Raw genomic sequence first — 14137 nt, 5'->3', positions numbered from 1 at the left:
CCCCCCCCCCCCTTACATAAAAGTGAGCAGAACAGCAGCCGTGCAAGAACAAGAAAGAAAGAAGGAAAGAAAGAAGGAAAAGAAGCATCCGTAGGCGCGTGAGACAAGTTTTGAAGAAGTTTGGCGAGGATGAAGTCGCGTTTGCTGCTTGCGTTTTTTCTCTTCTTGTTCTCGTGGAGCCGCAAAAGTTTGGCCCGCTCGCCTTACCAGGCCGTCCTGCAGCACAGCCGCGTCCGCGGACGCCAGCAAGGGTGAACAACACTCCAGCGTCTCTCTCTGCTAGCACGCAACTAGTAACTAACCACTCGCTCGCTCACCTTTTTAGCCAAGCGCCACTAACACGATCATGATGATGACGACTGTTATCAATGAAAGTTTCCTCGAGCCGTTGAAGCTCCCGAGTGATGTTGACGAGCAAAATTAAGCGGATATGCAATGTTCCTTAATGAAAGTGAAAATGTTTATGGCGAAAGCAGAAGTTACTCAAACGTAGTCAAAGGAGCCAAATGAGATCCATTGTGAAATGTTAGTGCATTAGTCATGACTGTGTTGATTCCATCCATCCATCCATTTTCTTCCCCGTTTATCCTCACTCGGGTCGAGAACTGCTGGAGCCTATCCCAGGCTCAGCTATCTTCGGGCGGGACGCGGGGTACACCCAGAACCGGTCGCCTGCCAATCGCAGGGCACATAGAAACAAACAACCGTTCGCGCTCACATTCACACCTCCGGGCAATTTCGTGTCTCGAATCAACCTCGCACGCATGTTTTTGGGATGTGGGAGGAAAGCGGAGTACCCGGAGAAAAGCCACGCAGGCACGGGCAGAACATGCAAACTCCACACGGGCGGGGCCGGGATGTGCGGCAGATGTGCTTACCACCGTGCCGGCTGTTGCTTCCTAATCATAATATTAATAACATTCACCATGGGGTGGCACGGTGGCCAACTGGTTAGCCCATCTGCCTCACAGTTCTGAGGACCGGCGTGTGAGTGTACGCGAATGGTTGTTTGTTTCTACCTGCCCCGCGACTGGCTGGCGACCGGTTCAGGGTGTCCCCCGCCTCTCGCCCGAAGATAGCTGGGATGGGCTCCGGCACGCCCGCGACACGCGTGAGGATAAAGCGGTACAGATAACGGATGGATGGATGGATGGATGGACATTCACCAAGACAAGAAAGGTGAAACGCTGTTTTTTGTGTCACCCCCTGCAGGCCGAACGTGTGCGCCATGCAGCAGCTGCGAGGCAGCGACAAGAAATATTTAGCCAACTGCAAGCAATGGTATCATCGCAAGATCTGCAACCAGCCCACGTGAGTGCGCACGCCCACGGCGCCCACGTAACTTCACTCACACGCTGCTGCTGCGCTACATATTTTGACACACAACATTTGGACACACACACACAAAAACAAACAACATTTGGACACACACACAGTGCTGCCAAATAGCAACAAATGTAAGAAAAAGCGTTCATGAGCGGAACAAAAAACCCCCAAACCAAACGCAATCCGATCAAAAGCGCTATCGGCGAGTAGGAAAGTGATGAAATAATACGACTGACAAACAAACAACAGTGAGAGGCAAAAGCAAACGAAAACGAACTGCGAAAAACGGTGAGTACAAGAGTCAAATGGTGATTTGAAGGAGGGCAGCCGAGATGACTGCAAAACTTCAAACACAACCTCCCCCGAGTCCCCATTAAGAAGATGAAGAAGTGGTGACGCAAACAATACGAGGAGGGGACACCAATCCGTCCAGCCAAGTAGTGTTGCACCGAGTACTGGTACCAGTACCGGACGGAGGCATTTTGCCGTAAAAAATAACACGGTACCAGTTTTTTTTACGACCGGTACTTCAAATACAAAACAAAAACATATGTTAAAGGCCATTCCACAAAAAGCCGATGACTTCCTGTCTCCCGACAAGTTAGAAAATGTAAGTGTGGAGTGAGGGACCGTGTTGCGTTCTGTGTTGCGCGCAGCTGTGGGGGAGTCGGAAGAATGAAATGCCTTCAAACTGCCAACTAGCACGCGTTGGGGTCGACCTCAGAGTCCGCAGCCCACGAGGCTCTGTGAGCAAAGTCAGTGTTCTATGCAGTGGGTTTTCCCGCACTGGTAGAGAAACTCGGCTTTCGACGCACACGAGAGTCAGCGTTACCGGCAGAAGATCGTTAGCGTGGGACGACTTAGCGTGTGGGCGCGCCGCACGGCAGCCCGGTTTGGGGCGCTCCGACCCGGATACAGGCTACAATCGTCGTCGGAGACCACTCTGGAAATTTGGGGAGATTCTTAAGGCATTGGGCAGATTACATTTATATGGCAACACATAGAAGCTGAAATCTGATTGGACAAACAAAAACAAAAAAATCCGCATATACAGTACAACAGTGGTCCCGACCACTACGGGCCGTTTGGTGCCGGGCCACACCCTCTCAGCCCCGTCGATGATCAGGGTGATAGCGTCTGATCAGGACCCTCCGTCTAGCCACCTCTGCTTCCCATGGACGATTAGCTTCCGACTCAGTCGCCACCGCCCCCAATCTGGCCAGTGGCCAATTAGCTTCCGATCGGAAAGGTCTGTCAGTACCACCCGCGTCGACAAATGGTTGGCGGTCCGCAATAGTAAAGGTCCTCGTCCTCAAGGTTCTCACAGTAAAGCTGTAAACACATTTGAAAACGACATTGTTTTGCTTCTGACCTACATGCTGTGTATGCTAAGCTTATACTGCAAGGCGTAAACATTTAAAATCCTCAGATTCAATGCACTTTTGTCAGTTTTTGCTTTCCAAAGTTCAATCTATTGACTTGCGTTAGTTTACGCACCAGATCTACCACATCCAATATGGCGGACTGTCATTTGCAACGGGCCAACCTGACAGGTGAGAAGAAAAGTAGAAGAAAGGACAAAAGAAGAAACGCTACTGGCCGCTTCCTTCCACTTATGACTGCCCTCGTGGTCCCTTCTTTCTTCCAACCCCAATTCCAATGAAGTTGGGACGTTGTGCTAATCATGTTCAACCTATATTTCATTGAATACACTGCAAAGACAAGATCATTTAATGTTCAAACTGATAAACTTGATTGTTTTTAGCAAATAATCATGAACCTCGAATTTTCTGGCTGCAACACGTTCCAAAAATGCTGGGACAGATGGCAAAAAAAGTTGAGGAATGCTCATCAAACACGTGTTTGGAACATCCCACAGGTGAACAGGCTCATTGGGAACAGGCGGGTGCCGTGATTGGGTAGGAAAGGAGCTTCCCTGAATTGCTCAGTCATTCACAAGCAAAGATGGGGCGTGCGTGAGAAAATAGTCCAACAGTTTAAGGACAATGTTCCTCAACGTACAATTGCAAGCAATTGAGGGATTTCATCATCTACGGTCCATAATATCATCAAAAGATTCAGAGAATCTGAAGAAATCACTACATGTAAGCGGCGAGGCCGAAAACCGACATTGAATGCCCGTGACCTTTGATCCCTCAGACGGCACTGCATCAAAAACCTACCATCGATGTGTAGAGGATATCACCGCATTGGCTTAGGAACACTTCAGAAAACCAATGCCAGTAAATACAGTTGTGTGCAACTTGAAACTCTACAAGGCAAAGCAAAAGCCATTTATCAAGAACACCCAGAAACGCCGCCGGCTTCTCTGGGCCCGAGCTCATCTAAGATGGACCGACGCAAAGTGGAAAAGTGTTCCCGCATTTCAAATTGTTTTGGGAAATTGTGGACGTCGTGTCCTCCGGGCCAAAGAGGAAAAGAACCATCCGGACTGTTATGGACGCAAAGTTCAAAAGCCAGCATCTGTGACGGTATGGGGCTGTGTTAGTGCCAATGGCATGGGTAACTTACACATCTGTGAAGGCACCATTAATGCTGAAAGGTACATACAGGTTTTGGAGAAACATATGCTGCCATCCAAGCAACGTCTTTTTTATGTAGGCCCCTGCTTATTTCAGCAAGACAATGCCAAACCACATTCTGCACGTGTTACAACGCGTGGCTTCGTAGAAAAGAGTGCGGGTACTCGACTGGCCTGCCTGCACTCCAGACCTGTCTCCCATTGAAAATGTGTGGCGCATTATGAAGCATAAAATATGACAACGGCGACCCCGGACTGTTGAACGGCTGAAGCTGTACATCGAGCGAGAATGGGAAAGAATTCCACCTGCAAAGCTCCAACAATGAGTGTCCTCAGTTCCCAAACGTTTATTGAATGTTGTTCAAAGAAAAGGTGATGCAACACAGTGGGAAACGTGACCCCGTCTGTCCCAACCTTTTGGGAACGTGTTGCAGGCATGAAATTCGAAGTTCATGATTATTTGCTAAAAACAAAGTTTATCAGTTTGAACATTAAATGATCTTGTCTTTGTAGTGTATTCAATGAAATATAGGTCGAACATGATTTGCTAATCATTGTATTCTGTTTTTATTGATGTTTAACACAATGTCCCAACTTCATTGGAATTGGGGTTGTATTTTTTTTATGAGAGGCACGTCTGGAAAAGTCATTGGACTCGCTGAATTTTATTGATGAGGTCACGTGACCCAAGACCCGAAGCGAGGAACAGCCAGTCCCTTTCCTGCTTGCTCACATTTTCATTTGCATGCAAACCTTCTGCGTGTCTTGTCATTATGCACACACACACACACACAGACGCTTGATGCCACAAAATGATGAATTAGTCTGAGTAAATCCATTTTGTGCACGAAATACATTTTGTTATGTTTTCTTGTGTCTTTGCGTGAACATTTCCACACATTTCCGCTTCATATTTGCTGGGGAAAAAAAGTCTTCAAGGACTTCCTGTATGGAGGTGCTGGAAATGATTACGCAAGGAAAACCCAGATGAAGAACGTCTCAAAGCTGAGCAGTCTTCCAGGCCCAAGTTGAAAAGACTCGGCCGACATTTCATTTGGTTGAGTTGGAAGTGAAGACGACGAAGACGTCTTTTAGTCGCATTGTTGAAACTGTTCTCAAATCGTGATGGTTTTCCTTTTCTTCTTTTCTCGGCCTTCCCAGCCAGGAAATTTTTTTTTTCTCTGACTTGTTGCCCTGAAGACATTTGGTGGCAGATTCTTGGTGTCTCCGTGGAAACCATCTTTACGAGGCACGTTTATTTTGGACATCTCAACAGGAAGTGGGGAGGCGAGGTTTCACGCCAAGTTTGAACTCTGGCAGCTGGATCGGATCTTTACGCTGATCCGCTTTTCTACGAAGCGGTTTCATTCATCTTCTCACCACAAATACACACACGCTAAGTGGTAACACACAAAAAAAAGACATTTATGAACAATGTGGGGAAAAAACAACATGGGGGGAAAAACATTGACTAAGAACTTTTACAAGAAGGCAAGAATTTCCGTGTGTGCTGAGCTCAAGGAGGTGGTCCGTCCTCGTGCGTGTGTGGAAAAATTCGAAAAGTTTCATCCCACCTTAAGTTCCTCTCGCACAAACCTCCCAACCCCAACGACAGGAAGTGGACGTCTGCGTTTGATTGGGAGGACGGCACGAGTCCTCAGTGTCGTGTTATCGTTGATGTGTTGTCTTTGGTTCACACGATAATTTTACAAACCTAAAAGATTTTTGGATCTGACAGACCCCACACATGAAGATAGAAAAATCTGACATTTGACAGTTTTGGTCTCGTGGACATAAAGGTTTTGTTCCACCACCGATCGACAAACAAGTCCTCCGAGGCAGGAATCTCGCGTGATCAAATGTGATCCGACAAAAACGAAGAAGAAGAAACACTTCGTGGTACGCGCCGGTGTTTGCCAAGTGCTTCCGAAGGTTGCCGGGAGCGGGAGTGTTGTAGAACAGCAACGTTACTAACTAACTCAATAAAAGACTTGCTTTCAAAAAAAAACATCTTGCTGTCTGGGGAACCCACATTTATTTAAAAAATGTATCAATGTCAAATCAGGTAAGACATTTGTCTTTATTCTGCGTTCCTCAGTCAGGACACTTCTCGATTGGCTACGTTGTGTTGCATGTCACAATTGGCGGCGCCATGACTCGCCCCTAACCACACACGTGAAGAGGTTTGGTCGAAAATATTGAACGCGTTCAATATTTCAGATTGTCGGTCCCAACCCGTTTCAGACGAAAGGACCATTTTATAGGATTCTTTTCTAAGACATGAGCTTGTCTGGCATTTGACGTCCTTTGTCGAGACGGGGCAAAATTGGGATAAAAACAGCCCGATTGACTTGATGTGTAACGGGCCTCACGTGCGCTGTCGTGGATGTGCGGTCGTTGATGTTGTCGTCGATGTGTGGTCCGGCACAGGGTGGTGACTTACGAGTGCTGTCCGGGTTACGAGAAGATTCCTGGAGAGAGAGGCTGCCCTGCAGGTATGACATTTGACCGCTAACACAAACGCAATCCGTCCCCTGTGCACTCCGATCCTTTGACACGGTCTTCACTTTAACGCTTCGACCTCCACACAAACATCTGAAATCAGTTTGTGCGTGTCGGCTTTGCTTTTGCGTTTATTCTGTCGTTGATCTTATCGCGTTCCCCTTTTGCTCTCTGTCTCGACTCGTCCCGGGCGAGACGGAGGCCATCCATTGACGGGTCGTTGGTGTGGTGTGTGCAGCTCTGCCTCTGGTGAACATCTACAACACAGTGGGGGCGGTGGGCGCCTCCACCACCAAGATGTACGCCGACAGAGCCCAACTCAGGGAGGAGATCGAAGGTCCCGGAAGCTTCACCTTCTTCGCGCCCAGCAACCAGGCCTGGGCCGCCCTGCCCACGGTACACTATGCGTCTTCGTGTCTCAATACAATCGGGAACATTCGCCTTTCGTTTGCAATTTGTTCCCATCTGCACTACGTTGCTAATGATTATGCAAATTCGATTTTTCTGAGTTTGTCTGACAGTCATCATCCATTACAGTCCAATTTGAATGTTTTTAAACCTCCAAATAATGACAGTACCTTTTTCAAAAAGAAAAAACTTGAACTGTTCCAGGCAGCACGGTGGAGACTGGTTAGTGCATCTGCCTCACAGTTCTGAGGACCCAGGTTCAAATCCGGCCTCGCTTGTGTTTGCAAGTTTGCATGTTCTCCCCCGTGCCTGCGTGGGTTTTCTCCGGGCACTCCGGTTTCCTCCCATCCATCCATCCATCCATTTTCTGAGCCGCTTCTCCTCACTAGGGTCGCGGGCGTGCTGGAGCCTATCCCAGCTGTCATCGGGCATGAGGCGGGGTACACCCTGAACTGGTTGCCAGCCAATCGCAGGGCACATAGGAACAAACAACCATTCGCACTCACAGTCATGCCTACGGGCAATTTAGAGTCTCCAATTCATGCATGTTTTTTGGGATGTGGGAGGAAACCGGAGTGCCCGGAGAAAACCCACGCAGGCACGGGGAGAACATGCAAACTCCACACAGGCGGGGGACGGGGATTGAACCCCGCACCTCAGAACTGTGAGGCTGACGCTCTAACCAGTCGGCCACCGTGCCGCCCCGGTTTCCTCCCACATCCCAAAAACATGCATGCTATGTTAATTGAAGACTCTCAATTGCCCATAGGTGTGAATGTGAGTGCGAATGGTTGTTTGTTTGTATGTGCCCTGCGATTGGCTGGTGACCGGCTCAGGGTGTACCCCGCCTCCCGCCCGAAGGCAGCTGGGATAGGTTCCGGCACGCCCGCGACCCTTGTGAGGAGAAGCGCTAAAGAAAATGGATGGATGGACGAACTGTTCCAAATTGTTACCCAAAAACAGGGTTTTAAAAAGGTACTTTTACAAGTTACTTTTATTGTCAATTCTACAATATGCATAGCACAAACAGAGGATTGGAATCATGGTACTCAAGGGCCTACGGTGCTACTAAATAATAAACATCAGTATCAAGAAATGAAATGTGCAAATATCACAGATTAGGAGACATGCAACACAGTCAAAGTCTGAGCACCAAGGCACATAAAGACATTTCCAAATTAGAAAGCAGTGTGAGCGTGTGTGTGCATGCGCATGTGCGTGTGGGTTCAGAGTTCAGGTGGGCAGCGGAGAAGAGAGGTAGAGGGGGCAGAGCGGGCAGCGAGTTCAGCTTCCTGACAGCCTGTCTTAAAGTCGGTCGGTCCTGACTCCGCAGCCTCCCCCCCCCCCTGATGGCAGCAGACTGAAGAGGCTGTGTGACGGATGGGTGGCATCCCCCGCTATACGGAGGCCTTTGCGGATGAGGCACGTTTTGACATAGGACCCCTCATTTGATAGCAGCTTCACAATTCTTACATCCATGCAACTTGTAGCTTCAATTTCTTTGCAGGATCTCAGAATTGCCTCCCAGAGTTGCTGTTTGGATGTCAACTGCATCCAGTCTTCTAAGATCTTTTGCTCTTGGATGTTCCGAAGGTTTTCAATTGGGTCGAGGTCAGGGGAGGAGGGAAGCAGCAGCCAATGACGCAGAGGTATTCCTTGTAGCATGAGATGGTGCATTTTCATGCTTGAAGATGATTTTGTTCATGAGAGCGCGGTTCTTCTTCTGGTAGCATGGACCAAAGCAGTCAGTTAGAAAGTCCACTTACTTTTCAGAGGTCATTAGGTGTAACCCTAACCCTAAATCCTTCAGGGACCCAAAACGTGCTGGCAAGCTCTCCCCCCGGCATTTTTCAGGCCAAAAACGCAACTTTGCCAGTCCGCCACATCCTCGCTGACCTCGCAGCCTTGTTGAGACACGTCGGCCTTCCACCAACCGTCCGCTACTCCGTCCATCTGGACCATCCAGGCTTACATGGCACTCTTCAGTAGACAATCCCGTGCCGCATGGAATACCGCTGCATCATTTGCTGCTATGGATATAAAAAGCATAGAAAGTCATGTCGTGGCACTCATCCTCCCCTGACCTCAACCCTATTCAGAATATTTGGAGCATTCTCAAGCAAAAGAGTGTTGAGGGTGTGAGGCAGAAGCAAAAGAGTTACACCCACAGGTGGGAGGGAGGTGACATCCAAACAGGAACTCTGGGAGGCAATTCTGGCAGCATGCGAAGAAATTCAAGCCAAACCTTCAAGTCACAAGTTGAATGGATGAGAGAACTGTGAAGCTGCTGTCAAATAAGGGGTCCTTTGTCAGAACATCACTTGACTTGTTCCGATGTGTTTCATCGAAATAGCTTTTGATTTCAGTGAATATGACCTCCTAATGCTGCAAGTGACTATTTCAGCTCTTTAAAAATGTCTTGAAACTCTGTTGCGCATAATGAATTGGAACAGTGCATTTGGAGATTTTTAATTTTGAAAAAAATACTGTCTTCAATGGGAGGTTTGTTCGACAACATTTGAATTATATTCTGATGATTGATGGCTTGAAATGTATGCTGTGATTTGCGTTGACTATTTAGGAAAATATCAGTAGCATAATCATTTGGAACGTAGTGTAATTTGTCGTCCTGATGATGTGGCACAGAGTTTGTCCGAGTGGAGTTGCCTTACAACTTGTGCTGCAGAATTAGTTCCGTCGCAATTAACGTGGATAGCTTGTGTGTGCGCGCGCATGTGCGCAGGAGATCTTGGACGCTCTGGTGAGCAACGTGAACATTGAGCTCCTCAATGCTCTCCACTATCACATGATCAACCGCCGGCTGACGTCGGAGGAGCTGAAGCACGGCTCGTCTTTCTCGTCCATGTACCAGGACTTCCACGTACACGTGCACCACTACGCCAACGGGGTAACACGGAGACACATGAACGTACACGCTCACAAAAACACGCGGAGAAGACAAATGCCTTCTGCGTTCAGATCGTGACCGTGAACTGCGCCCGTCTGATCAAAGCCGACCAGCACGCCACCAACGGCATCGTGCACGTGGTGGACCGTGTCATCACGGCCGTTTCCAACAACGTGCACATGCTGATCGACGTTGACGACGACCTGGAGACGCTGCGTGTAAGTCGTAGCTCCCGTTGGATTATTGTCACGCATGTGCGAGACGCTAACGAGAAGGGACGACTTCCCGTGCGGCCTTTCAGACGGCCATTGCCGCCGCCGGTCTGACCAACGTTCTGGAGAACGAGGGTCATTACACCATCTTCGCTCCTACCAACGAGGCCTTCGAGAAGATTCCACAAGAGACTCTGAACAGGATCCTGGGAGACCCTGTATCCCTTAGAGGTAAAAAGAAAGCAGGACGCACCGTCAAAATGCTTTCCCGTTTGTATGCCCGTTTGCTCTCTCACGCTTTCCCACGGGCTTTCAGATCTGCTCAACTACCACATCCTAAAGAACATGCGCTGCGCAGAGTCCATCGTGTCGGGAACGCCGATGGAGACGTTGCAGGGTACAGTTCTGGAAGTGGGATGCGACAGAGACCAGCTGACAGTCAACGGAAAGGCCGTGGTCGTCAAGAAGGACCAGCTGGGCACCAACGGCGTCGTCCACTACATCAATGAACTGCTCATCCCGGACTCGGGTAACACACTACACCAAACATCAATAATTCACAGTGCTCAAAATACTATTAATACTACTACGGGCTTGGTATACACAAGGATTTTTTTTACATCTTCAAAGATTTTTTAAATCTGTAACAGACCTCGCACATGAAGATAAAAATCTGTTTTGGTCGTATGCGCCGATAATCTCGACACAGAACACCACATACAAAGATTCTGTTCCGCCACAGATCGACGAACAAGACGAGACAGAGATCGGGCATGGTCACGCATGATCTGTTGCGACGATGTTTCCCGAGTGTTGCTGAAGGGAGTGTTGTAAATGGCGATGTCATCAATAAAAAGACTCGCTACGGAAAATACCTCTTGGTGTCTGGTAACGCCACTTACACAAAATTCGGCATCGAGAAGGATGTTTGTTTTTATTCACGGTCGCTTTGTTGTTCCTGAGTCAGGGAACATTCCGTTTTCAATTCGCAAAGTCATGACTCAGGACAAGTCGGCTTTTGGGTGGTAAATATTGAACACGTTTAATATTTAAGCTTGTCGGCCTGACTGGTTTGGGGGCCCTATTATCTGCACAAATCCATTCTTAACACACCTCGGACCACAGGCTCATCTTACACGATCACTTCTTAGAAGACTTTTGACGTCCTCGGCCGGGAAGGAGCAAAGTCGGGACATAAACAGCCCCATTGTTTAGCGGGCCTAAGTCGTCTAAGCACTCAACATAACCACTGGGAAAAGTATTATAAGTACTAGCTATGAGTCAAAGTTGACCATTGAAGAAACTAAAACAGCAGAAAAGCATCTCAATGACTTGTGTTGTGCAGCAAAAACTCTTCTGGAGCTGGCCGAAAGCACCAATGTGGCAAGGGCGACCCAAATGTTTGTGGAGGCGGGTCTGAGCAGCCACCTGAAGGGCTCCGAACCGCTGACCATACTGGCCCCCCTGGACGACGCCTTCACAGGTAACAGCTGGCGCCCACCAGAACGCCACTCGCTTCGCTTACCGGCCGCCACGGAGTTGACGTGTGTGCGATTGACAGGAAGCGTGACAACTGACGTGACCAAGGTGATGACCAATCACATCATCAAGGAGCAGCTGTCATCCAAGTCCTTGTATCACAATCAGGAGCTGGAGACGCTGTCGGGAGTCAAACTTCGAGTCTTTGTCTACAGAAATGTAACCAATCTTGTTTTTGATTGACACGCGCTCAGTTGCTTTCTGCTGATGCCATTCCGTCTTTGATTCTGACCTCCTGTCCGCCAGCGTCGTTCTGTTCTTGCTTCTGACTTCCTGTGCCCCAGCGCCCTTCTGTTCTTGCTTCCAGCGCCATGCCGTTCCATTCTTGCTTGTCACTTCCTGTCTGCCAGCGCCGTTCCATCCTTGCTTCTGACGTCCTGTCCGCCAGCGCCGTTCCGTTCTCGCTTCACCCTTTCCTGTTCCCCAGCGCCATGCCGTTCAGTTCTTGCTTCTGACGTCCTGTCCGCCAGTGCCGTTCCGTTCTTGCTTCTGCATTCCTGTCCGCCAGTGCCGTTCCTCTTGCTTCTGGCTTCCTGTCCGCCAACGCCGTTCTCGCTTCTCCCATCCTGTCCGCCAACGCCGTTCCGTTCTCGCTTCTGCCTTACTGTCCGCCAGTGCCGTTCCTCTTGCTTCTGACTTCCTGTCCCCGAGTGCCGTTCCGTTCTCACTTCTGCCTTCCTGACCCCCAACGCCATGACGTTCCATTCTTGCTTCTGCCTTGCTGTCCGCCAGCGTCGTTCCGTTCTAGCTTCTGCCTTCCTGACCGCCAGCGTCGTTCCGTTCTAGCTTCTGCCTCCCTGTCCGCCAGCGCCGTTCTGTTCTTGCGTTTGACTTCCTGTCCCCCAGTGCCGTTCCCTTCTTGCTTGTGACATCCTGTCTGCCAGTGCCATTCCGTGGCTTCTTTTGTGTTTTCACGATAAAGCTTGCGGTGCTTAATGGGCTCTTGTGTAGAACTTGTGCATTGAGAACGCGTGCCTGGCTGCCCACGACAAGACGGGACGCTACGGCACCATGTTCACTGTTGACAATGTGCTCACGCCCCCCGTGGGAACCATAATGGACGTCTTGAAGGCGGACGACCGCTTCAGGTGAGTCAGGGGTAGCGGCGACTTCTGGACTGATGTTAATGTCATGCGACTTCTTTGGTCTCTCAGCGTTCTGGTCGGGGCTATACAAATTGCCGGAATGACGGAGCTGCTCAACCAACCCGGTGCGCTGACCTTCTTCGCACCCACCAACGCCGCTTTCCACGCAATGTCGCAGCTGGAAGTCAACAAGCTGATGCGTGAGTGACGCTTGTGTAAACAGGAAATTGAGGATTTCAAGCCTTTTAGGAATTTATTTGCATTTCATTTGCTTCTTTGGTGAGGTGTTGATGCTACTCGCTGATTTAAAAGACAAACATTTGCACTCTGCCGCTTGCAAGAAGACAAATATTTACGTGATCGCAACAAGAAGCTGTCCATGTGGAAATAAATGTTAATTGTGCTTTTGTTTCTCCAGGAGACCGCCAGCAGCTGTCCTCCTTACTCAAGTACCACCTGGGTGAGGGGATGGTGGTCAGCGGGGGAGTGGGCTCTCACACCAGGATCAAACCTTTGCAGGGCGACAAGCTGGAGCTGGGCGTGGTAAGTGCTGGCGCCGCCTTTGGGTTTTGTGCTTCAATTTCGGTTAACGTCGCGTCTCGCCTGCAGAGGAACTTCACAGTCTTCGTGAACAGAGTGCCGGTGGCCCACAGCGACCTGATGGCCACCAACGGTGTGGTCCACGGCGTCAACAGCATCATCAAACCGCTGCGTGAGTCCAAGCTGATCTGAGAGGTTCATTTTGAGCAGCCGGTAAAGACGGCATCTGCTTGTCTGCAGCTCCCAAGGTCAACCGAGAACAAGCGGACGGGCCGGAGGCTTCCATCAGGTTGTTTTCTTCTTCTACCTCCTCCACGGTGAGAGCCACAGAACAAAATTTGTGGTCAGCATGGTTGACATCACAAGTCATGTGACTCAGGCTGACGATCGTGTGCTTGTCGCTGCCCCTGTTTTTGTCTTTTTCCCAGCGCTCGGACTCTGGGAGCTTCAGGAACGGTGAGTTTTTCCTTTCCAAGCGGACCTCGCGAAGCGCCGGACGACACCCTAACTTTTCCTCGTCTTTTTGCAGACGACCTTTTCCAAAAGGTTATCCAAAGTCACTCCAGCAGGACCGTGAACGTCGCTCAGTGATGATGTCACAGTTTTCATGTGAAACAATCCCAATTCAGTTTTTTTTAAATCCACGAAGTCATATGCTCACTTCCTGTTGACAATCTCGCCACAAAACAAGAAAAGTAGCGAGCTTTAAAATCCTAGAAATGCACCCAGCTTGAGTTTGGTTCGTCAAAATGTGAAACAAGTCCAAACTGATACTATCTTCGTTTCTTAGCATTGTTGCTAACTAGCTTATCATCATTAACTAGCTAACACTTGCTAGCTCATTCACTAACTTGAGCAAATAATCGCAAAGATGTGTCAGCAAAATCTCACTTCCTCTTTTGGATGTTGCTAAAAAGCATTTTAGCCAAACTTTTAATTCGACAGCTTTTTCAATCCGTTCAAGCTACTGTTGTTGTTTTTACACGTTGACAGGAAATCAACCAAAGTGTTTTTGTAAAATAAAGCTCCAGTGTTACGTGTTCACAAGACGATGGCCTTGACAGATACACACAAA

The 14137-nt window shown here is 49.0% G+C and overlaps 1 protein-coding gene across 4 annotated transcripts; it reads left to right on the top strand.

Moving 5' to 3' along the window:
- The first annotated feature begins 6 nt into the window (after nt 1-6).
- Nucleotides 7-14111, top strand: tgfbi (transforming growth factor, beta-induced). Of its 4 annotated transcripts, XM_061787480.1 has the most exons (17): nt 9-251; nt 1213-1311; nt 6299-6363; nt 6609-6766; nt 9522-9686; nt 9758-9904; nt 9988-10129; nt 10215-10427; nt 11244-11381; nt 11460-11596; nt 12389-12525; nt 12592-12722; nt 12941-13065; nt 13132-13234; nt 13303-13379; nt 13491-13518; nt 13592-14111. In XM_061787480.1, exons 1-17 carry the CDS (start codon nt 130-132, stop codon nt 13651-13653), a joined length of 2049 nt encoding a protein of 682 aa, XP_061643464.1. In that variant the 5' UTR covers nt 9-129; the 3' UTR covers nt 13654-14111. The 4 variants fall into 4 exon arrangements, with proteins under 4 accessions (XP_061643462.1, XP_061643464.1, XP_061643461.1 ...); XM_061787478.1 differs by having other exon boundaries at nt 7-251; nt 12941-13234; XM_061787479.1 differs by lacking the exons at nt 9-251; nt 1213-1311; nt 6299-6363; nt 6609-6766 and adding an exon at nt 7630-7753.
- The last annotated feature ends 26 nt before the right edge of the window (nt 14112-14137 follow it).

Source organism: Phyllopteryx taeniolatus, chromosome 10 (assembly GCF_024500385.1).
Source record: "Phyllopteryx taeniolatus isolate TA_2022b chromosome 10, UOR_Ptae_1.2, whole genome shotgun sequence".
In the NCBI taxonomy this organism is placed as follows: Eukaryota; Metazoa; Chordata; class Actinopteri; order Syngnathiformes; family Syngnathidae; genus Phyllopteryx; species Phyllopteryx taeniolatus.
This window is presented reverse-complemented; position numbering and strand designations above follow the sequence as displayed.